At 39.3% G+C, this 25,473-nt stretch overlaps 1 protein-coding gene across 1 annotated transcript in view; it reads right to left on the bottom strand.

Annotated features, from left to right (window-relative positions):
- Window positions 1–1,249: 1,249 nt before the first annotated feature.
- Window positions 1,250–25,473, bottom strand: part of LRGUK (leucine rich repeats and guanylate kinase domain containing) — a 111,828-nt gene continuing 87,604 nt past the window's right edge. The window contains exons 17-20 of the mRNA XM_036905581.2: window positions 16,524–16,612; window positions 14,721–14,843; window positions 8,970–9,121; window positions 1,250–4,570 (exon numbers count right to left, since the gene is read on the bottom strand). Of these exons, the coding sequence (XP_036761476.2) occupies window positions 4,440–4,570; window positions 8,970–9,121; window positions 14,721–14,843; window positions 16,524–16,612 (495 nt within the window). The 3' untranslated portion in view covers window positions 1,250–4,439. The remainder of the gene's footprint in view (window positions 4,571–8,969; window positions 9,122–14,720; window positions 14,844–16,523; window positions 16,613–25,473) is intronic.

Genomic DNA, 25,473 nt, shown 5'->3' with positions numbered 1-25,473 from the left:
TATAAATTTCCCTTTCTGCACTGTTTTAGCTGTATCCCATAAATTTTGTTATGATGTATTTTCATTTTCATTTAGTTTATTTTTTAATTCCCTTGAGACATTCCCCTAGAGCCATGGATTATTTAGTAGTGTGTTGTTTTTCAAATGTTTGGAGATTTGCCTGTTATCTCTCTGTTACTCTAGTTGAATCTATTGTGGTCAGAGAACATTCTCTGTATGATTTCAATTCTTTTAAATTTGTTAAGGTTTCTTTCATGGCTCAGGATATGGTCTAAGTTGGTAAGTGTTCCATGAGTGCTGAAAGGAATGTTTATTGGGCTGTCACTGGATGGAATGTTTTATAAATATCAATTAAATTCTACTATTTGATGATGAAATTGAATTCTTCTATATCCTTGCTGTTCCATCAATTGTTTAGAAAGGAGTGTTGAAGCCTCCAACTATAATTATAAATCTATTTCTCCTTTCAGTTCTATCTGTGTTTGCTTCACATATTTTGCAGTTTGGTTGTTTAGTATATACATAGTTAATTTTCTTATATCTTCCTGGTTGACTGACCCTTTTATCCTTATGTCATATATATCTCTGTTTCTGGTAAAATTTTTACTCTAAAGCATACTTTATCTAATACTAATGCCACCGCTCCTGCTTTCTTTTGATTAATGTGTGCACGATATATGCACTTTTCCATATTTTTGCTTTCAACCTGCCTATATGGTTAAATTTCAAGTGAGATTTTGTAGATGGCATGTAATTGAGTCATGTTTTTTGTCCACTCCACCAACCTCTGCCTTTTAAGTGGTGTATTTAGACCATTTGCTCTAATGTAATTATTGGTATGTTAGTTCTTAAGGCTGGTTTTGGCTTTTGTTTTGTTCTTTGGCTCTCTGTTTTCGTTATCTTGTCTTTTCATGTGTTATTTGAATATTTTTTAAATTCTATTTTTATTTATCTATAGTATCCTTGAGTGTATCTCACAAAGTAGATTTATTAGTATTCTAGATATTATATTACTTGTATATGACTTACCACAGTCTACTGGCATTGATATTTTAAGAGTTCAAGTGAAATGCAGAAAGCTTAGCTCCCTTTAAGTCCCTTTGCTCCTATTTATAATCACCTTAAATTATACATACCTTCTACATATATTAAGAACCACATCAGGCAATGTTAGAATTTTAGCTCAACAATCAAACATAATTTAGAAAACTCAGGATGAGAAGGAACTTCTATTGCATTATCTGTATTTTTACTCTTTCCAGTGTTCTTTTTTCCTTCCATATTCCAGATTTCCTTGTTTTGTCATTTTCATCCTGTTTCAAGGGTTTTCTGTAGCCATTCTTTTAGGGTAGGTCTGCTGGCAATATATTCTTGGTTTTCTTTCATCAGAGAATGTTTTAATTTCTCTTTATTCCTGAAGGATATTTTCACTGAATCTAAAATTCTAGACTGATGGGGTTTTTTTCTTTTAGCACTAGAAAAATGCTGTTCTACTTCCATAGTTTCTGGTAGTATCATGGGTTATAATGAGAAATCCACTATCAATTGATTTTTTTTCCTTATAATTAAGATATAATTTCTTTCTTGCTGTGTTAAGATATTTTTCTTTGTCTTTAGTTTTCAGAAGTTTGATACTGACATTTCTGTAGCAGATTTATTTGGCGTTATCCTTTCTGGGGTTCATCATCTTCCTGAGTTTGCAGGGTTTTGGCTTTTGGCAAATACAGGGAATTTTTAGTCATTATTTCTTTGAATACTTTTTTAACCCCATACTCCTTTTTTTTACTCTCCTTCTGGGTCTTTAATGACATAAACATTAGATCTTTTCATATAGTCCCTACATATCTCTGGAACTCATTTTGTTTTGTAGTCTATTTTCTCTCTATTGTTTGTATTGTATAATTTCAATTGCTCTGTCTTTAAGTTCACTGCTTTTTATTTTTCTGTTCTCCTCATTCTACTGTTAAGCCCATCCAGTAAGTTTTAAAATTTCAATTATTGTATTGTTCAGTTCTAGTATTTCCATTTGATTTTTCTTTATATCTTCTATTTATTTCCTAAGACTTTCTCTTTCAATACTGAGACTTTTTCATTTGTTTCAATCATGTTCATAATTGCTTGTTGAAGCATTTTTATGGTAACTGCTTTAAAATTCTTGTCAGATAATCCCAACATCTGTTTCATCTTGGTGTTGGCATGTGAACTTGGTGTTACTATTCAAACTAATAGTTTTCCTGATTCTGGATGAGTATTTCTTTAAATTAATCTTGGATGTTTTGGATAGTATGTTGTAAGATGACAAATCTTATTTAAATTTTCTATCTTTGCAGAGCTTCTGTGACACCATGCCAGTGGGGGAGGGGACACTGACTCATTATTGCCAAGTGGAGGAGGAATTCTACATTTTCTACTTGGTCTCTCTTGACAAGGGATGAGTGATACCTTACTAATGCTGGGTGGTGGTCAGGGGAAAGTTTAGGATCCCCATTAGGCTCCCACTGACACTGGTGTGAGGGGGGGGGCATTCTTTACTGCTCTGACAGGTCCGTGGTGAAAGCTCTGGATCTCCACCAGACCTTCTCTTCCACCACCCTGATGAGAACGGGAAGAGGTACCTAACTACTATCAGGTGGGCAATGGAGGTCCAGGTCCCTAAGTGGCCTTCAATGACACTGTCGGGGGGCGGGGGGGTTTCTCATTAATATTGGTTAGTGGGGAAAGTCCTAGCTGTCCATGAGAACTTCACCAGCACTACTCCAGCAGGGAGGCAGAAGGGAACTTTGTTACAGCCAGAAAAGGGTCGAAGCCTTTGCTGACAGGGTGAAGAGTAAGGGTGGGGCCACAGTTATATCCATGGTGTTTGACTAAAGCAATGCAGTGATTGTTTAAACACTTTCTGTCTCACTAGGCTGCCCCTTTCCTAGTCCCTTAGCGAGAGAGAGCAGGCTTTTTGTTGGAGTTTTTGTTGTCTGTACCTTTAGTGATTTGGAGTTGCAGTTTTTCCAAAATCCAGTTCAGGATATTTGAGGTAAAGAGGAAGCCCAGAAAACTCACCACTGGGTCATCACTCAGGTCCTGGGGTCCCCAGTGGGCCTGACTTTTTCCTTCCGTCTCTCAGCCTTCTTATGTTTGTTTTATAAATAATTTCTCGGGTTTTAGCTGTACTTAGTGCAAGAAATAGGGAAAAGTGCATCTCTTCCATATTGCCTGAAACTGGAACTATTATTTGTATATTTTTTGTGTGTCTGAAGTATTTCATAATGACTTCTTAAAAAGTTAGATGATGCTGGTGAAAGTTGAACTATTCTTTAAGACTCTTGGGGCATAATGACTGAGACTCACTCTCTGCCTCCTCACTTCCCCAGAGAGGACTGCCTCCCTTTGCCTGCCCAGCCTTGTCCCCTTGTCCGTGTCCCCCTTTCATCCCCTCCCACCAAACCCAAGAAATGACCTTTAACCAGCTCCTATTGAGAATAGGGCCAGGTGGAAGACAGAAACTAATAGCAAGTCATGTTATACCTAAATTTGATTTTGGGAAAGGGGGTTCTCAAAGGAGTTTTTGATATTTTTAAAAGAGAAGTCATTGAAGGGTTTTGATATTTAAAATATTTCACCATTAGTACAGTACCATGTGGAGGCTCTCCTTCCTCTGAGTCATCACGTGCAGATGTTTCAGAGAACAGACCATTTACCAATCCAAAGCGACATGTTTCAATGTTTTAACAACTAGGATAGTTTTCCTGGCACAAATCAGCTGAATACCAGCCTTAACTATAACTACTTCTCCTTTCTCTGTGAACACTGAGTAGTGAAAACTGAAGAAAATTGTTTAAAAGTATTTCTAATGATGAGCAGTACATAATTAGAAAAGGGTGAAATTTAAAAAACTGATACTTTTTATTCCTTCATATTGCTAAAGCAAGTTGAGAACCATGACAAATTATATTAATTAACTGCCTTTGAGAGATGCAGTTGACCACATGTTAAATAGAACACTACAATCCTTTCCTAATCCGAAGAACAAAATACTTCAGTCCTCTAGAGTATATACTAATGCTGTAAGTGGACATACTGAAATTCAAGAGCACAGTCCCCACTGGATATATCTAAAACTCACTATGCACATAACAATTCAGAGGCCTTGGGAAATTTTGCCATCTGGTATTTCAGAGCAGGAAGCAGCTGGAAAAGTCATTAATAGCTATGGGAAAAACTGAAATTAAATCTCTAAAAGGTAAGAATAACTTATATTTTTAAAAAGGCACTATTCAGAGAATCACAAAAGAAACTGATTGAGAGAATCAAGGCATATAGATCTTTTGACGGAATAGCTAGTTGACGGAATGAGATACAGCCGGGATCCATGGCCAGATAAGACAAAAGGATTGGACATGATCAGATCCAGTTTTCCATGTTAAGATCAAATGTCAAGCACCAGTCTACTTGCGGCCCTGAGGGATTGGAGGCAGGATGAGTTTGGTGTTGGAACCCGGGCGACTGATGACTGCGATCGTGTGTCTTCTAGGTTGGCCAGACCCTTTCTCACTTGGAAACGTCTGTTTATATAGTGCTGTAAATATTAAGAAAAAAAGATACGGTACATATAGTTAACCCTTTTTTGGTACACTAAATAAATAAAATAAGCATTACATGGTATAAACACCAGAGTAATTTTTAGAATTCATTCATAACAAAGTATAAAGAATGACATCCAAACAAGAAAAATAGGGGATAGGTTCATAATATATTATGTGCATATTTGGACAAGCCTTGGGTTGCATAGACCTGCCCAATAACCAGAAGGTTGCAACATCAAGTAACTTCTCTGCCACTTTTCTATCCTGCTCCTGCTCTCGGTGATAATGTCCTGCAACCGTGCGTGTTCATAATCATGCATAAGCCCACTTAGAGCAGGCACACACCCATCCTGAAGTCCTTCCTAGAGAAATCTCATGTAATGTCTCTAAGGTTGGTTTTGTTCACCAAGGATGAACCATGGCACTAGGTTCCTTCAGGGACTGTGGGGAGCAAGAGGAGTTTGGAAGACAGACTGAACATAGAGCATGGTGGCCAGAGGCAGCCCTGTTCTCACTGGGGAGAAAACAGTGCAGCAGGACTGGAAAAGCGAGGCAGGAGATTCTATAAGGATTGAGAAAAATGCAGTGACCTATAAGATCAGGAAGACTCAATCCAAAATGTTAAAGGAAAAATGGACCTTTTAAAGGTATACTCAGAGCAAGAATGGCATACTCCTTAGGAAGATGATATTATGCTATCTGAAGACAAAAAAGGAAAAAGACAAGAAATATCTCTGCCTTGTTTGCTGCTGCTTTATTTTTTTTTCCACCATGGAAATACTTTTTAAACTGGAAAGGGTAACAAAAACATCTTAAGAGAATGAAGTCCTGGAAGAGGAAAGAAGACAGTGGAATAGGAGGCCTCATAATCAGCTTAGGTAGCCAGGTAACTTCCAGCCCAGCGTGCTGAAAGAGCTCACGGTGGTAGTTTTAGAGTGTTTGGTCTCTGGGAATCCACCGACAGTGAGAAAAGCACTGGAGACAAGTGATACTGCCATTTTAAAAATAGGTATGAAAATGCATGATCAAAACCAAAAGTTTCTGTGATGACTGCCCTTGCACTGTTCACCGTGTAAGAACTTATTCACTATGTAAGAATTTGTTCACCATGTAAGAACTTGTTCATTATGCTTCAGAAGATTGGAGACTGTTGAGAATTAGGCTTGGGGTTGATTAATGATTGTGCATTGAGTCCCCTATACAGAATTTTATTGTTGTTAACAACCATTTGATCAATAAATATGAGAGATGCCCTCTCAAAAAAAAAAAATGGGTATGAAGATTTACAAAAAATGGGTATGAAGATTTACAAACCAGTGCACCTGACTTTAAACCTTAGTATATTTGAGTTTATGAAACAAATGGTTTGTGCATTTAGAAAATACTGAACTGAGTGCTAAGTGTTGGAAGGGATTTGCAAAGAAAACTGTTTCAAATTAACTTAATTTACCTTTTGCTTACTCTGGGGTTTAGAAGCTATAGGCCATAGGCCAAATCTGGTCTGCAGCCTGTTTTAGTAAACACAGTTTTATGGGAACCCAGCCAGTGCCCATTCATTTACAAATGTCTACGGCTGCTCTCACACTGCAATGGTCGTGTTGAGTAGTTGCAGAAGAGTCCATGTGGCTCACAAAGGCAAAAGCTTTTACTATGTGACCCTTTACAGAAAGCTTCCTGACCTCTCAGTTAGAAAATACCACTGATATATTAATGCATCTTAATTTCTGCAAGACACATCTCAGTTTCTCGTGTGGATACACTAGAGAGATGTGAGTAGGAATCAGTCCAGGTAGGCTCTCCGTGGAATTCAGCCTCTGGAGACTTGTCACAGGACACCCCTTGGCTGAGTGCTGGACCCCCTTGCTGGCAATGATGAGCACACAGGCACAGGTGGATGCTTGCTGATTTTATAGAAATATAATGCAGTAAATGTGGAAGATGAACCAAGACCCAAAATGACCCAATCAAGCTAGAATGTGGGGCTGAAACCAAAATGATAAAAAGATGAAAATAAAAGTTGTGTTCATGTAAAAAGAAATCAAGTGTGCATATATTGGACGATAGAAACCTGGCTTGGTAGTCCACGTGAAAAAGATAGGAGAGTTTAACTGATCCAGAGCTACTAGCGTGATGCATTGGTAAGAAAGCCACCAAAGAAGGATGTCAGCAAGATGGCAGACTAGGAAGCTCCAGGCCCTTGTTTCCCCATGGAAACATTAAATAAACAACTAGCTAAAATAACTTTATAGGAGCTCTAGAAATCAGCCAAAGATCTACAGCAACCAAGTGAATGCCCAATCAAGAAAAAGCCACATTATGAGCAGGAAATTTCTAGGTGCTTTTTAGTCACCTTTGCCCCAACCCCAACTTGGCAGGCCAAGGAACTGTCCCCCAGTTCCCTTCTGTGCCCCACCTGCCTGGGTGCTGCCTGATTGGTCTCTGTACCACCTAACTCAGAGCTCACGTGGCCCCAACTGGAGACCTCACACTGGGGGAAGCCACAGGCCCACGGGAAGCGCATGCCTAGGAAAGGACTGAAAGACCCTAAGCCGTCACACTGGGCTGACCCTGGGCCTGGAGCTGCTAAGTAGTCAGGAACTTCCCTGCACAGGCCCAGTCTCTAGACTGGGGAGAGGCAGCTGTTTTTTCAAATTCAGTTTTCAACAAAGGATCACAAGACATAAAGAGACAGGAAAAAATGGCCTATTCTAAGGAAAAAAATTAATCTCCAGAAACCAGCCCTATAGACAACTACCATAATCTCCTGCTGTGTGTACAAAAATTTCCAAACGTAATACCCAACAGGCATCGAGCACTTCATTTCTTACTTATGCCATACCCCATCTTGCTGGTCCTATATTATTATATTATATATTACATAATCATGTGCATGGTAATATGGGATATTACTATAGTATTATAGGACAGATACATTATTCCCAAGACTCAGACATTAACTGATTTGCCCAGCACCATGCCTCCACACAATAGTAGAAATGGAACCAGAACTCAGGTCTTCTGATTCCTAATTCGGTCTTCTTCCCACTGTACCGCCCCACAGGTCACAGCCCCACTCTGCTCTGGCCAGACTATGTTTGGAATGCAGTTTTGACTCTTAAGTATTCCAGGTAAGGAAGGACACAGGCAGAGGAGAGAAAATGTGATAGGAAGGGTCTAGGAACACGATCCTCTGCGTAGCAGTGAGTCTCAGTGCCATGTTTTGTCCAGGGTTCCTGGGTCCCCTCAGGCCCTGGAGTGGCAGGTTACAGGCTTTAAGGGGTTCCTAGAACACTGCCCACATCCTGTAAGATGACATTAAGTGTCTACTTGAGGATCTGGGATTATTTGCTGGAATTTTGGTCTTAGGACTCTAACCCTCATTGGGTCCTCCCTCATGAGTGAAATCCTGGAAAAATACCTTATCTCAGCCAGCTCTCCTGAATACAACTGCTGCTGAAGATGGAGTCCACCTTTGAACTGGTTAGAAGACGCATCTTTAGGAAGCCTTCCTTCTGGAGATGCCATCCACTGTGTCCTCCTGTCCCCAGCAACCTAACAAGTCATATTCTCTTGCTGGTTCCCCTGGTCACCTGAACAAGCAGGGGATCCTCATGTCCTCTCCTGAGCTCAGGCAGACCCCCAACCCCACACCACCTCCCAGCCTACAAATGGTGGCTCCATCCTAGCTTCCAGGTGCTAGAGAATTTCCCCAATCCACCCATTCCTCTATCACCTGTTCACAGAGCCCCATCTTCTATCCTGACACTGGGTTCCTTTCTCCCTTTCCCATTTTTACCCCTAGCTCTTCAATCTCCCCACACTGTTTAAGGTGTTTATTCACTGTCGCTTGTGAACATTGACATGAAGCCCAGGGACAAAACTCTGATCACTAGTCTGCCTGTACCAGGAGACACCCATTCACACACGTGCTGGGGAGCAAGGAGCAAAAATGGGGGGCCTGAGCCAGATCCTTCCAACCTAAAACCACCAAGATTCTGCCAGACCCCCAGCACAGGAGAGTGGCTGGTGCTGAAACCTTCCTTGCTTCTCGTCACCTTCACTGAACGGAGCTCAAGTCGCCAAAGGCCTCCTCCAGGCACATGTGCCGCTGGCCCGGAAGTCCCTTGCAGCTAGTGTGGCCAGATGGGCTGGGCAGCAGTCCACTCTAAGCAGCTCAGTGACCTTGGGCACATTCCCGACCTTTCTGAACTTTGCTTCTCATCTACAGCAATGGGAGACAAATAACCCACCCTACTTCAGAGGAGAGATGCTGACTTGAAAGACTCAGTAAACTTTAAAAACCAGGAACAGTCATAAAAAGAGTCGGGAAGAGATATATTTAAATAGTAACATTCATACTTACATGAGAACCGTATGTAAAACACCTCATACCTTTTAGGGCCTGATCCTCCTCCTCGCCACTTCTTCCTGATCCTGGGCGTGAATAAATGCTGCCCTCTGGAGGCTGAGGAGACAATTCTTTTGCCCATGGACAAGACTGAAATAATCCAGAATGGTTCATAGTACCAGGGGAATCCTTGCCACTGAAAAATGAAAAACGAATGATATCTCGGAGATGAGAAACTACTAATGGCTCTACGATCTATGCCTGTGACTTCACCGGGTTACCTTTCCCAAGTCACGTCAGTCGTTTGTGAACATGTCTTTGCTGAGCTAGTTTTCAATGGTATCTACAGCAAAGTTATAGAGCAGCTGACATGTCAAGTACGATGCATATCAGCATAAACTTCTCATCCAATAGCTATAACATAACTGAGTACCTGTAAGAGCAAGGCATTGTGATAAAACCAAGATGAGTAAGGCTCAGATCCCGATCCCTAGGACTTAAGAATCAAGTGCAATTTGTATATGGCACTTCCTGCTCTTTAGAGGAATAGAGAAAATGACAGCGAGTTGGGGTCGTGACCCAGGCCACACATGGGCACACCTGATGCCGGTTTTGGGGGACTGTGATTTTATTTCCCTTTTGAGGGTAAGGTGGAATGTAATCGGGGTGCCTGATGTCCCTGGGTGGGCAGTTCATTTCCTACCACCCAGGTGGCCCTGCCTGCTTCCTGGATTCGTCCCAGGGGAGGCAGCCCCACGGGGGAAACTCATCCTGCAGGGAGCTGGGGAGTAGCTGAGTTTAGTTGCTTTGTTCTCAGCAAAATTAAATGTTATTTCTTGTATTCATTTTAATCAGTTTTTTTGTCTTCGCTGAACTGTTTGCATCTTTTCCTTATTTGTCTTTTGAGGATCTTGGTGTTTTCCGTATCAATTTGTAAGGACTCTTTACATATAGTGAATGATATAACTTTTCTTACATTTTATATAGCTTGTTTCCCTTTTAAGTTTGTTTTGGACTTAGAAGAACTAAAAAATGTCTGTATAATCAAAGCATATTCATCTTTTCTCCTGTGAGTCTTCTTATTTCTCCAAAAATATCTCATTAGCATTTTAGTCAACCTACTATATGTGTACAATAAAATTAAGTCATATTATTCAAAAGGGCTTGTAATGAAAAGCAACAATCTAAGCTCCACCTCTTTCAACCCTGAGAGCCAACCCTTTTGACCCATGTCTGATTTTTAGACATTCTGACAATAATCTTCTTTCTAAATAACACATTACTGACTTTTACTGACATCAGTTTTAAACATATCTTTGGTAGACATGGATTTCTGCTATGATCAGAAAGGATTTAGCTGACTTAAGGACATTCCCCATTTTTTCTCCCCACAAACAGTTCTATCAGTATTTTCAGTTCCTCCATCTGTCAGATCTTTATCTTCACATATTATATTTAAAAACTTCATTTCTTGTTCCATCAAGAACAGATGATGGACACTGACTTCCTACCTCCACCTCCTAAACTTTGTTGTTAGAGTTCTACTTTTCACTGTCAACATTGATTATATTAAGCTTTATATTCATAACTTTGTCTCTTTACGATTTAGCCAAAGATTGATTTTAAATGTTGAAAATTAATAGATACTTGTTTACTGCAGGTTGGCTGTGATTGTGCTTTATTCTCTGTAGTTCCAATGTAATGACAAGTATCTTAGCAAAGTAGTACATTTCCAGCATCAAATGTCAAGTTCAAGTTCACCTCCACTGCTTCAAATTCCACATTTAACTTCAGTTCATATCTGGCAGTAGCAAAGGCCAGTGCAAAGTGGGTCAATTCAAGATAGTCTACCAGAATGATATTACGACTGTGGTAGAGATGGAAAGGGTAGACGCCAAGTCTTAGTGAGGCGAACCCTGGAGTTCAGGGCTCTGTTGTTACAAACACAGTCCAATTAGCTGTCTGAGCCTGACCTTGACCCAGGAGGAAATTTGGTAGGTGGTGTAGGCATACACGAGGAGGCGCTCATGTGTGTTACATCTGAATGGCAAGCAAGGGCTGCAGTACTTGACTGTTAACTCATGGCTGGAACTCAGAACCGGCTCTCCTGGGAAGTCCCACGCCACAGAGCCTGGGCGCCTGCCTCCCAGTGGACCTGAGCTTCCTGTCAAGCACAGCTAGGGCTCGATGGCACCAACATTCCTAGGCAAGGATGGCCGGGATGGGACAATCTCCCTGAACCTAGGGGTTCTGCTCAGAAGTTTCAACTTCTTGTTATCAACTGGTAGAGAAGTTGAATGGCTTGCTTGAAGGAGAGGATCCTGCTTACCAGCTTATAACGAGTTCCTGAGTCTGTCTTTGTGCTAGACAACAGCTTTGGGAACTCCTCAGAGAAGGCTGGGCCCCTTTCTGGCAGAGCACCCTCGCTTCTAGAAGGCCCTATTTCCCAATCTCTTACTCTTGCCTAAAGTAATTGAGCTTATCCAAGAAGCACTTCCTGCAGAGTCATTAGCTGAGATCAATACTGCTGATATCTGGGTTCACCAGTGACTGAGCAACTCTTTCCCCTATCCCCTGCAGTGGGAAGTGCCATTATTAGCCCATGTTTGGGATTTTCTCTCTAGAAGTACAACTAGACTGAGTCTTTCCCCCCTAATTACAGCCTTAGATGCATTTGCATTTTATGGGCCAGATCTTTGATTCCAAACTATGGAAGCATAAAGGTATTCTTCCTTCTTTTAGTGAAAAACATAAAACCCATAGATTTTATGGCCAAATCTCTAAACTAATATAAATCTAGTATGTTGAAGGAAACACAAAAATAAAATGGAAAGAAAAATTTCACTGGTTTTTTAAAATACAAACGTATTAGTTTGCTAGGACTGCTGTGACAAAGTATTGTGGACTAAATGGCTGACAGTTACTGTCTCACAGTCCTGGTGTCTAAGGGTTGAGATCCAGGTGGTGGTGGGACTATTTCCTTCTGTGGGCTGTAAGGAAGAATCTGTTTTGCCTCTTCTCTAGCTCTGGTGGCTGGCTGGCCATCTTTGGGATTCCGGGGCTTCTGCATAACCCCAGGCTCTCTCCCTATGTGTGTGTCTGTGTCCAAACTTCCCTTTTTTGTTTATAGGGACACCAATCATATTGGATTAGGATTCTGCCTTACTCCAGTGTCACCTCCTCTTAAGTAATTACAGCTGCAATAACTCAGTTTCCAAATAAGGTCACATTCTGGGCTATTAGGGGTTAGGATACCAATACAAGAATGTGAACGATTCAACCCATAACAGTTGGGTCTCTTATTGTTGAAAACGAGTACACCTTCATACCTTCGAGTACACCTTCATACCTTCATTTAAAACACACACTAAAAGAGGGATCACAGAATAAGTTCTGCCTTTCAACAATTTCTTTTCCTATGGAATCTATGAAAGTATTAAATGAAAATGCTTTGAAAGTCATACGTATAAATGCGGTAGAATTGAAATTCACGTGTTACTACATGTGGATGGTCAGACTTGAGGGATAGTGTGCACTGTAGCCTATTAGGTATTCTTTTTTCCTCTCTCTCTGTTATGGACTGAATGTCTGTGTAACCCCCACTCCTGTTCATATGTTGAAATCCTAACTCCCAATGGTTATTAGGAGCTGGTACCTTTAGGAGGTCACGAGGTCTTGAAGTGGAGGCCTCTTGAGTGGAATTAGTGCCCTTATAAGAAGAGACACAAGAGAGCTTGCTCTCTCTCTCTCTCTGCTCTCCACCACAGGAGGACCCGGCAAGAAGGCAGCCATCTACAAACTGGAAGAGCACCCACACCAAAATGTCACTGTGCTGGCACCCTGATCTCAGACTTCTCAGGCCCCAGAACCATGAGAAATAACTGTCTGTTGTTTAAGCTTCCCAGTCTACAGTGATTTGTTACAGCAGCCTGAACTGACCAAGACATACTCTCTCGCTGTATTCTCATCAACCTACTGAGCTAAAAATCCAGCACTTGAATAAATCCTCAGAGATTTTAAGCTTCAGGATTGTTAAAGAAAGCTAATTAACTAATTATAATACTAATACCAGGGTCTCTAGATCTACTGAAATGTAAAGACTTGGGAGACCTATTTAGAAGGGACAGATATTTTTCATCATCAAATTTATGAAAGGAAATCCAAAGTATTACAATAAAATTCAGAAATGAAGGAAAGCATTATTCATTTTTTAAACTGACATTCTCATTATGACACATCTCCTCATCAAATATCCCTTTGCTCTATCAGACTTTTAAAATAATTTTTTCAAGTTATCTTAAAACTTCCAAAATTATTGTGTTCATTGTTGAATATATGAGGGAAGAACAAAGAAAATAAAAATTGGCCATAGTCCCATTGCTAGAAGATAATACTGATAATATTTTAGTGTATTTAATTTCTGTACATACACATGAACATTTTTGAACCCATCTTACACTGGATATGCATTTGCATCTGCGTTTCAACACTTACCATTCTAGGCACTGATTTGTATTTAATGCTTTATAACTTACCTAAATTTTTTTCAGCATATAGAGTGATGTAGTAAACTTAATTACATTGAAAGGGCCAGTTTTTCCCATTTATTGAATGTATCATCAAATTCTCGTGGATTCTTAATAGATTTTTTAGGATATAAAAACAAAATATATAACCTGTGCAGACAATTTAGAAGTTACAGAAAAAGAATAAAGAAGATAAAAATAATTGATAATTTTAGAGAAATATGACTGTTAATATTATAGTGTACTTCCTTCCAGTCACATTTCTTATCTGTTACATTGTTATGTATTCAGACACTCCAGACAGACTGCCAAACCCATGGACTCCTTCTGAAGAGTTCTTTACTTGGTTCTGTCACTGGTCTGGCCACAGATGACTGGATTAAGGAAGAATATCTGATATAGGGGTGACCAGTCTATAGACTCATCTGCTACTTAGATCTCTATCCCTGAGTGGCACCCCGAGTAGATAGCAATTGACTCAACCAGCCTGATCTTTGCTTGGGAAGTTTGGACCCAAGACTTATAGAGAGATAGTCAATTGTACTGGCAGGCACAGCTGATGCAGAAACAGAATGTAGTAGAATGCCCACAAAAGCCCAGCACTAAAATTAGGGGTACATAGTCTGCTGTATGGGGTCTCAACTAAACACATATGGTGCTTTTCAAACACACTTTGACAAATGAAGCATGGGGACCCTAAAATGGGTATATATTTTTTACACGTTGAACATCAACTGGGGGGCATTTTGAAACTTAGCATTGTACTAATCAAAGATGTTGATTGCAAATTACAGACACCAAATCTGGCAAACTTGAATATTATAATGAGAGTTATTGAAAAGCTATTGGGTAGTTTATCGACTTAATGGACAACTAGAGAATTGGGCTTAAAAACCAGGCAAGAGCCAAGGTAACTTGGTGCCAAGATACAGCCAAGTCTCAGTACAGGGAGAGACTAGTAGGTCAGCACTGCTTGCATCCCGTGGTGGGCTCTTGATCCTTCCACCGTTGGGTGACTTGCAGAACCTCTAACTGCCCCTTTGTCTTTGTATCACTCCCTGAAGATTCAAAATCCCAGGGAGAAGCTTCTAAGTGTATGAACCTAGGTTATGCCTATGCCCCTCCTAGAGGGCCAGGATCCACTCCCTTTGAATTCCGTGGTGGGAGGGGAGGCTGCTTCCCAGTTTCAGGATTTCTCAAAAACCCAGGGATGAGTGTTATGATCTTAACTAGTCAGCACTATTTTGATTCCATCAAACCTCAACTCACCTCTTTTCGGGATATGGTCCAAAGAGAGTTTTAAAATAATCTTCACAAAGCTCAGAATTTTTCTGTAGTTCTAAAGCTGTAAAAAAATGTGTATCATTGATGCTGGGTACTGGTACTGGACCCCTGCAATTGAAAAAAAAAAAAATCCAAGGAGTTTTGTAATGATACTAGGCAAGCATACACACAATACCTAAATACTATTATATCCACATAGAGGCAAATACCAATAAAATCTACCTGGGAAAATATATTGTTATCCACTTATAAGCATTCACTTCAGATCTTGTCTTAGACACTGGCTTTATTACATTCTAATTAGTAGATTATGCAAATTTGTATTGTGACTATTCCTTATCCCTTAAGCCATTAATATAGGCAAATTATCTTCCTACTGATTAGTATGTATTTTATTATAAACCCTAGTCCATTTGTTATGTGAGTTCCAGATATCAACTGCTATAAAAATTGCAATGGATGTATATTTTCCAATTTTGTATATAATCTAATGTTTTGAAATTATTCCAGAATAAAATATTTCTAAAAATCCTAATTTTGTACTCACACCTGAAGTCTAGTATAAAATAATCTTTATTTTATTTTTTATTTTTGTTTATCTATACAAGCCTGTTTCCCCAGAGTGACTTGAAAGAATCATTAACCATTTTTGGTGAATATATCCGACTGGTATTCATCCCAAACTCGTTAAATAGAGTGCTGTGTGCAAAGTAGCCCAATTGCATATAAATGCATGCAAATTCAAAGCCTCTTATCTGCCCTACTATGCCTCATTTGGAGCTCATATTTAAAATTTTTAGTGTCTCTGTCCCCAGGGTTTTAATAGGCATGGACACTCTGTTGGTCACACAGGCCCCACCTTCAGCTGCTCTGGGGGTCACTGCTTATCCCCTGGCCACCAACCTCCCGGCCCCTCATAGAACTTCACATATACCATACAGCCTGTTTTTGAATCAGACTATCCACAAATAGCCTGCCAATATGGAGAAAATTAGTCACAACTTTTTTCAATGTATCACAAATAGACACAACTTAACCTTCATCTATATTGGTTAAAGATTTTCAACAGACAGCTTAAAATCATAGACAATTAAAAGAAGTGAAATTGAAAAAATTTTTAAATGGCTTTTTTATTCTGCTTTCATGAATCATCACATTCAAAAAAGCTTTTTAAAATGCTCTAATTAAGGTCCTGTCAATGTTCTCAGTAACTTTCTGAAAAGAGGGACTTCACTTTATTACTCAAATTTTCTAAAAGGGCACACACATAAAAGAGAATTCAGAATATTTAAGCCTGTAACATGAGTGAGAAAACAAAATGTGAACATTTCATAACCATCCTGTGACCTGCTTATTCATTTTGAGTAAGTCTTAAAATCGAAATGTGCCTCTTCATATGTCATAATTAATGGTACAATTATTAATTCTAACCACTGACTCATGATGCCTTTACTATGTAACAGGAACTAAATGAAACATTTCATGTTAAATATTAAGAATTCATGTATTCAAGAAGATACTTAGATTCAAAATATCATTATTTGCCATCATCAAAGACTACAAAAAATCATCACCTTCTGGCAGCTGTGAGCATATCAGGCCTTTTAAAAAATATATAAATGAGAGGAAACACAACTTCCAGAACTAGGCTTACTACCGAATTACTGCCTCCATATTAGTCCAGAGGGTCTTGTTTGTGTTGATGACTCAGGATTCATTTGGCTTAATTGGGTACTAGAAAATAAATCTACAGATGCCCGGGTATAAATATATGTGATAAATCCCTACCTTTGAAATAGCAGTGTGTGATGTGGAGGCACCTTTCCCATTAGGATCTCCCGGGATGCCTTATACTGTCTCTCAATGGAATCTCTTTCCTAGGCAAGAAATATGATCAGGAAATTATACTGATGTTAAAAATATGTCAGATGGTTACAATAACTATAATCATTCTTTTCTTACTAGATATTGCCAAATACATGGAGAGAAAAAGGAAAAAAAAATGTAGGCTTAAAAAACAACTGATATCTGCTCAGTGGAAAAAAACCCTTAAGAAATCAAAATATTTTTATGAAGACTGCAATTTAATATATCATTTGACATCTAAATAATAATGAGGCAATTTTTATTAACTGCATGTTTATACATTATCTTTCTAATGAGATTATCTCTCAAGGATAGAGATTATTATTGTCTTTCTAGTCTTAGCACGCATAATAACTCACTGGCTATATCCAGCAATGGTTAATTATGATCTTGAAATAGGACAAATGGGAAGTTTTTCTCTCATATTTCACCAATATCACTGTCACCATCACTAAATACTTAGTGAACATTTGATGGGGATACAAAAATATAAAAGACACAGTCTCTGCATTCAAAAGGTTTATAATCTGGTGGCAAAATCAGATTTAAAAAGAGGAAAAAAGCAACAAGATAGCACTGTTGTTTTATAAATAGCATAACATGTGCACACACAGATTACCTGATGGGAACATGACCTGTTCAGCAACTGTCCATGTACTGAATTTCCTCACTTCAAGCAAGCCTAATATATAACATTCTTAATAGAAAAGATAAATTAGCAGTACTTATTTGTTTTACCTGAAGACTCATTATAAAAAATATAATGGGATATATAACATCTAAAAAATATAATGGGATATATAACATCTATTTAAACAGCAAATGCATTTAAAATACACTAATCTTTGCTTGCTGTAGCTTAATATGACATAAACCTGTTTTGATTTTAATGTCATTACCAGTCTCCTCTACAAGTTGATATTCACTTAAAATCACATAGGAAACAACAACAAACAAGCACACCAGTGGCAGGATACACACAAAAGCTGTGGCGTGAGCTCAGAGCTCCAGGGGAACCACCTGTTCTAACACGGGGGGCCAGCATAGTCTCAAACGATTACATATCTTTGGGGGAATTTGCTAAGAATCGATATTTAAGGATTAAGTTAATGTGAACCTAAAAACATTTCTCTATTACAAAACTTATCTGCAGGAGTGGCTGTGCCCTGCAGTGATGCCAAGATGGGCACAGTGAGCATCTCTGGAAAACAAACCACACCCAGAGACCAGAAGTCCCTTTGGTCACTCCTGGATCCCCTGTACACAGCACACGCACTTCAGCAAGAAGCAGGAGCTCAATACATATCTTCAATGTACAACAGTATAAATTTGGGGGGATAAAATGAAGCATAAGTAATGTTTACCATTCCTGGTAATTTGAACTAGAACTTTCTGTCAACGGTTACTAGCTTGAGAATTCTGGGTCAAGCTTTTGAGATTGTCTCTTAGACACTATGACACATGAGAGCTCACATGTGGATTCATTGAACATAAGCTCTCAGGTGGATATTGATTGTCAAGACAATTTTACTGTATCCCTGACTGATAGCTTGTGGTTCTATATAAGCAAATGAGGAGAAAGTATCTGTTGGGTGAGAGGGAGGGGGTCTGTAATAGAAAAAGAAGGGAAGAAAAGAACAAACTCTATTCAAATCTCACCATTTAAAAACTGTATGTTTATACGGCCAATTAATATATGATGAAGGAGCCATGGACATACAATGGGGAAATGACAGCCTCTTCAACAACTGGTGTTGGCAAAACTGAATAGCTACATGTAAGAGAATAAAACTGGATCACTGTCTAACCCCATACACAAAAGTAAACTTGAAATGGATCAAAGACCTGAATGTAAGTCATGAAACAATAAAACTCTTAGAAGAAAACAGAGGCAAAAATCTCTTGAATATAAACATGAGCAACTTTTTAGTGAACACATCTCCTCAGCAAGGGAAACAAAAGCAAAAATGAATAAATGGGACTACATCAAACTAAAAAGCTTCTGTACAGCAAAAGACACCATCAGCAGAACAAAAAGGCATCTTAGAGTATGGGAGAATACATCTGTAAATGACATATCTGATAAGGGGTTGATATCCAAAATATATAAAGAGCTCACATGCTTCAACACCCAAAAAACAAATAACCTGATTAAGAAATGGGCAGAGGATCTGAACAGACACTTCTCAAAAGAAGAAATTCAGATGGCCAATAGGCACATGAAAAGATGTCTTACATTGCTAATCATCAGGGAAATGCAAATTAAAACCACAATGAGGTATCACCTCACACCAGTTAGGATGGCCAACATCCAACAGACTAGGAACAACAAATGCTGGCAAGGATGTGGAGAAAGGGGAACCCTCCTACACTGCTGGTGGGAATGTAAATTAGTTCAACCATTGTGGAAAGCAGTATGGAGTTTCCTCAAAAAACTAAAAATAGAAATACATTTGACCCAGGAATTCCACTCTTAGGAATTTACCCTAAGAAAACAAGATCCCAGATTGAAAAAGACATATGCACCCTTATGTGTATTGCAGCACTATTTACAAAAGCCAAGATATGGAAGCAACCTAAGTGTCCATCAGTAGATGAACGGATAAAGAAGATGTGGTACATATACACAGTGGATCATTATTCAGCCATAAGACGAAGACACATCCTACCATTTGCAACAACATGGATGGAGCTAGAGGGTATTATGCTCAGTGAAATAAGCCAGGCAGAGAAAGACAACTACTAAATGATTTCCCTCATTTGTGGAGTATAACAGCAAAGCAAAACTGAAGGAACAAAACAGCAGAAGACTCACAGACTCCAAGAAAGGACTAACGGTTATCAAAGGGAAGAGGTTGGGGAGGATAGATGGGGAGGGAGGGAGAAGGGGATTAAGGGGCATTATAGTTAGCACACACAATATAGATAGGTTACAGGAAAGGCAGTACAGCACGGAGAAGACAAGTAATGACTCTATAACACCTTACTACACTGATGGACAATGATTACAATGGGGTTTGTTGGCGGAGGACTTGATAATATGGTTGAATGTTGAAACTACAATGTTGCTTATGTGAAACCTTCATAAGATTGTGTATCAGGGATATGAAACTAAAAAAGAAATAATCAAGGGGTCAATAAATGTGAAAAAACAACTATATGTTTAAGTAACCCCACAGATACATCTGAATTGTATCACATTACTATAAAATTATATATATTGGCCAAATCTACTCTCCTACTCTTATGTTAATTTGTTATTATTTTTTCTCAAATTACTCTATACTAGTACATACATTTTCTATGGTGACTTAGATGTATACCACCCTTCACTTTTTCTTACATTGATACTTGGTTCAAATTATATCATGATTGGGAAGGTAACAGTGGTAATGGAAGCATAGTATTTGGATCTTCTAGAATTTCCACATAAAAATAGAGCATGCAGGTGGAGCCAAGATGGCAGTGTGAGTAGAGCAGTAGAAATCTCCTTCAAAAAACCATATATATTTTTGAAAATACAGCAAATACAACTCTCCCTAAAAGAGAGACCAGAAGATACAGGACAACAACGAGACCACATCCACACCTGCGAGAACCCAGTGCCTCGCAAAGGGGGTAAGATACAAGCTGCGGCCTGGTGGGACCCGAGCGCCCCTCCCCCCAGCTCCTGGCTGGAGAAGAAGAGTCAGAGCAGGGGGGAGATGGAGCCCAGGACTGCTAAACACCCAGCCCCAGCCATCTGCACTAGGAGCGCAGACACACAGTGCATGCATGGGGTGCTGGAAACTAGGGAAACAGGACAGTAAGACCTGTGAGCGGGTCCCCGCAACCGGCACCCATGGGACAAAGAAAAGCGAGTGCTTGTTCAAAGTCTTAAAGGGACAGGGACCCCACAGCTGGACGGAAAAGTCCTGGGACACTTAGTCCAGCAACTGGGAATTCCGGGGAACTCCAGGCGCCCTAAACCCCTGGGCGGCAGTGCAGCTTGGAGGCCGCTCATGGTGATAAACAGCCTCCCGCCTGTTTCCCCTCCGATGAGGCTCTGCCATAGTGGAGAAGCAGCCTGAGGCACTAGGGCAGAGCTTCTTTCACAGTGGCCGGGTGAGAAGTAGAAATCCCGTCTGTGTGCAGCTGCCCAGCACAAGCCACTAGGGGTCGCTGTTCTCCCAGGAGAGGAAGGCCACCAACCAGCAAGAAGGGACGTTCTCCCAGTCAACACATGCGCCAACTCCCCACAAATACCTCTAATGCCATGAAAAGGCAAAAGAATTAGATACAGACCAGACTAACCCAGACATCCTCCCATGACAAGGAATCTGGGGAGACAGACCTAACCAATCTCCCTGAACAAGAATTCAAAATAAAGGTCATAACCATGCTGATGGAGCTGCAGAGAAATATGCAAGAGCTAAGGGATGACGTACGGAAGGAGATTACATAAATGAAACAATCTCTAGAAGGATTTATAAGCAGAATGGATAAGATGCAAGAGGCCATTGATGGAATAGAAACCAGAGAACAGGAACGCATAGAAGCTGACGCAGAGAGAGATAAAAGGATCTCCAGGAATGAATCAATATTAAGAGAACTGTGTGACCAATCCAAATGGAACAATATTTGCATTATAGGGGTACCAGAAGAAGAAGATAAAAAGGGATACAAAGTGTATTTGAAGAAATAATTGCTGAAAACTTCCCCAAACTGGGGGAGGAAATAATCACTCAGGCTACAGAAGTATACAGAACTCCCAACAGAAGGGACCCACGGAGGACAACACCAAGACACATAATAATTAAAATGGCAAAGATCAAGGACAAGGACAGAGTTTTAAAGGCAGCCAGAGAGAAAAAGGTCACCTATAAAGGAAAACCCATCAGGCTATCATCAGACTTCTCAACAGAAACCTTACAGGCCAGAAAAGAATGGCATGATATATTTAACACAATGAAACAGAAGGACCTTGAACCAAGAATACTGTATCCAGCATAATTACCATTCATTTAAATATGAAGGAGGGATTAAACAATTCCCAGACAGGCAAAAGTTGAGGGAATTTGCCTCCCACAAACCACCTGTACAGGGTATTTTAGATGGACTGCTCTAGACGGGAGCACTCCTAAGGCTAAACAGATGTCACCAGAGAAAATAAAATCACAGCAAAGAAAGCAGACCAACCAAATACTAACTAAAGGCAAAAAATAAAATCAAGTACTCACAAAAGCAGTTCAAGGAAACACAAAAGAGCACAGAATAAAACACCCAACATATAAAGAATGAAGGAGGAGGAATAAGAAGGGAGAGAAATAAAGAATCACCATACAGTGTTTATAATAGCTCAATAAGCGAGTTAAGTTAGACAGTAAGATACTAAAGAAGCTAACCTTGAACCTTTGGTAACCACGAATCTAAAGCCTGCAATGGCAATAAGTACATATCTTTCAATAATCACCCTAAATGTAAATGGACTGAATGCACCAATCAAAAGACACAGAGGAATAGAATGGATAACAAAGCAAGACCCATCTATATGCTGCTTACAAGAGACTCACCTCAAACCCAAAGACATGCACAGACTAAAAGTCAAGGGATGGAAAAAGATATTTCATGCAAACAACAGGGAGAAAAAAGCAGGTGTTGCAGTACTAGTATCAGACAAAATAGACTTCAAAACAAAGAAAGTAACAAGACATAAAGAAGGACATTACATAATGATAAAGGGCTCAGTCCAACAAGAGGATATAACCATTCTAAATATATATGCACCCAACACAGGAGCACCAGCATATGTGAAACAAATACTAACAGAACTAAAGGAGGAAATAGAATAAAGTGCATTCATTTTAGGATATTTCAACACACCACCCACTCCAAACGATAGATCCACCAGGCAGAAAATAAGTGAGGACACAGAGGCACTGAACAACACAGTAGAACAGATGGACCTAATAGACATCTATAGAACTCTACATCCAAAAGCAACAGGATACACGTACTTCTCAAGTGCACATAGAACATTTTCCAGAATAGATCACATGCTGGGTCACAAAAAGAGCCTCAGTAAATTTAAAAAAATTGAAATCCTACCAACCAACTTTTCAGACCACAAAGGTATAAAACTAGAAATAAATTCTACAAAGAAAGCAAAAAGGCTCACAAACACATGGAGGCTTCACAACATTCTCCTAAATAATCAGTGGATCAATGATCAAATTAAAATGGAGATCCAGCAATATATGGAAACAAATGACAACAACAACACAAAGCCCCAACTTCTGTGGGATGCAGCAAAAGCAGTCTTAAGAGGAAAGTATACAGCAATCCAGGCATATTAAAAGAAGGAAGAACAATCCCGAATGAATAGTCTAATGTCACAATTATCAAAATTGGAAAAAGAAGAACAAATGGGGCCTAAAGTCAGCAGAAGGAGGAACATAATAAAGATCAGAGAAGAAATAAATACAATTGAGAAGAATAAAACAACAGCAAAAATCAATGAAACCAAGAGCTGGTTCTTCGAGAAAATAAGCAAAATAGATAATCCTCTAGCCAGAATTCTTAAGAGAAAAAGGGAATGAACACACATCAACAATCAGAAACAAGAAAGGAAAAATCACAACAGACCCCACAGAAATACAAAGAATTATTAGAGAGTACTATGAAAACCTATATGCTAACAAGCTGGAGAACCTAGAAGAAATGGACAACTTCTTAGAAAAATACAACCTTCCACGATGGACCAAGGAAGAAACACAAAATCTAAACAAATTACCAGCAAAGAAATTGAAGTGGTAATCAAAAAACTTCCCAGGAACAAAACTCCTGGGCCAGATGGATTTACCTCGGAATTTTATCAGACATACAGAGAAGACATAGTACCCATTCTCCTTAAAGTTTTCCAAAAAATAGAAGAGGAGGGAATACTCCCAAACTCATTCTATGAAGCCAACATTACCCTAATACCAATGCCAGGCAAAGACTCCACCAAAAAAGAAAATTACAGACCAATATCCCTGATGAACGTAGATGCAAAAATACTCAACAAAATATTAGCAAACCAAATTCAAAAATACATCAAGAGGATCATACACCATGACCAAGTGGGATTCATCCCAGGGATGCAAGGATGGTACAACATTCGAAAATCCATCAACATCATCCACCACATCAACAAAAAGAAAGACAAAAACCACATGATCATCTCCATAGATGCTGAAAGAGCATTTGACAAAATTCAACATCCATTCTTGATAAAAACTCTCAGCAAAATGGGACTAGAGGGCAAGTACCTCAACATAATAAAGGCCATATATGATAAACCCACAGCCAACATCATACTGAACAGCGAGATGCTGAAAGCCTTTCCTCTGAGATCGGGAACAACACAGGGATGCCCACTCTCCCCACTGTTATTCAACATAGTACTGGAGGTCCTAGCCATGGCAATCAGACAACACAAAGAAATACAAGGAATCCAAATTGGTAAAGAATAAGTCAAACTGTCACTATATGCAGATGACATGATATTGTACATAAAAAACCCTAAAGACTCCACTCCAAAACTACTGGAACTGATATCGGAATACAGCAAAGTTGCAGGATACAAAATTAACACACAGAAATCTGTGGCTTTCCTATATACCAACAATGAACCAATAGAAAGAGAAATCAGGAAAACAATTCCATTCACAATTACATCAAAAATAATAAAATACCTAGGATTAAACCTAACCAAGGAAGTGAAAGAACTATACCCTGAAAACTATAAGACACTCTTAAGAGAAATTAAAGAGGACACTAACAAATGGAAACTCATCCCATGCTCTTGGCTAGGAAAAATTAATATCATCAAAATGGCCATCTTGCCCAAAGCATATACAGATTTGATGCAATCCCTATCAAATTACCAACAACATTCTTCAATGAACTGGAACAAATAGTTCAAAAATTCATATGGAAACACCAAAGATCCCAAATAGCCAAAGCAATCCTGAGAAGGAAGAATAAAGTGGGGGGAGATCTTGCTCCCCAACTTCAAGCTCTACTACAAAGCCACAGTAATCAAGACAATTTGGTACTGGCACAAGAACAGAGCCACAGACCAGTGGAACAGAATAGAGACTCCAGACATTAACCCAAACATATATGGTCAATTAATATACAACAAAGGAGCCATGGACATACAATGGGGAAATGACAGTCTCTTCAACAGATGGTGCTGGCAAACCTGGACAGCTACATGTAAGAGAATGAAACTGGATCACTGTCTAACCCCATACACAAAAGTAAATTTGAAATGGATCAAAGACCTGAATGTAGGTCATAAAACCATAAAACTCCTAGAAAAAAACATAGGCAAAAATCTCTTGGACATAAACATGAGTGACTTCTTCATGAACATATCTCCCCAGGCAAGGGAAACAAAAGGAAAAATGAACAAGTGGGACTATATCAAGCTGAAAACCTTCTGTACAGCAAAGGACACCATCAATAAAACAAAAAGGTACCTTACAGTATGGGAGAATATATTCATAAATGACAGATTCGATAAAGGCTTGACATCCAAAATATATGAAGAGCTCATGCACCTCAACAAACAAAAAGGAAATAATTCAATTAAAAAATGGGCAGAGGAGCTGAACAGACAGACAGTTCACCAAAGAAGAAATTCAGATGGCCAACAGACACATGAAAAGATGCTCCACACTGCTAGTCATCAGAGAAATGCAAATTTTAACCACAATGAGATATCACCTCACACCAGTAAGAATCGCTACCATCCAAAAGACAAACAACAAATGTTGGCGAGGTTGTGGAGAAAGGGGAACCCTCCTACACTGCTGGTAGGAATGTAAATTAATTCAACCATTGT

The sequence above is a fragment of the Manis pentadactyla genome, chromosome 7, assembly GCF_030020395.1.
Source record: "Manis pentadactyla isolate mManPen7 chromosome 7, mManPen7.hap1, whole genome shotgun sequence".
Classification (NCBI taxonomy): Eukaryota; Metazoa; Chordata; class Mammalia; order Pholidota; family Manidae; genus Manis; species Manis pentadactyla.
This window is presented reverse-complemented; position numbering and strand designations above follow the sequence as displayed.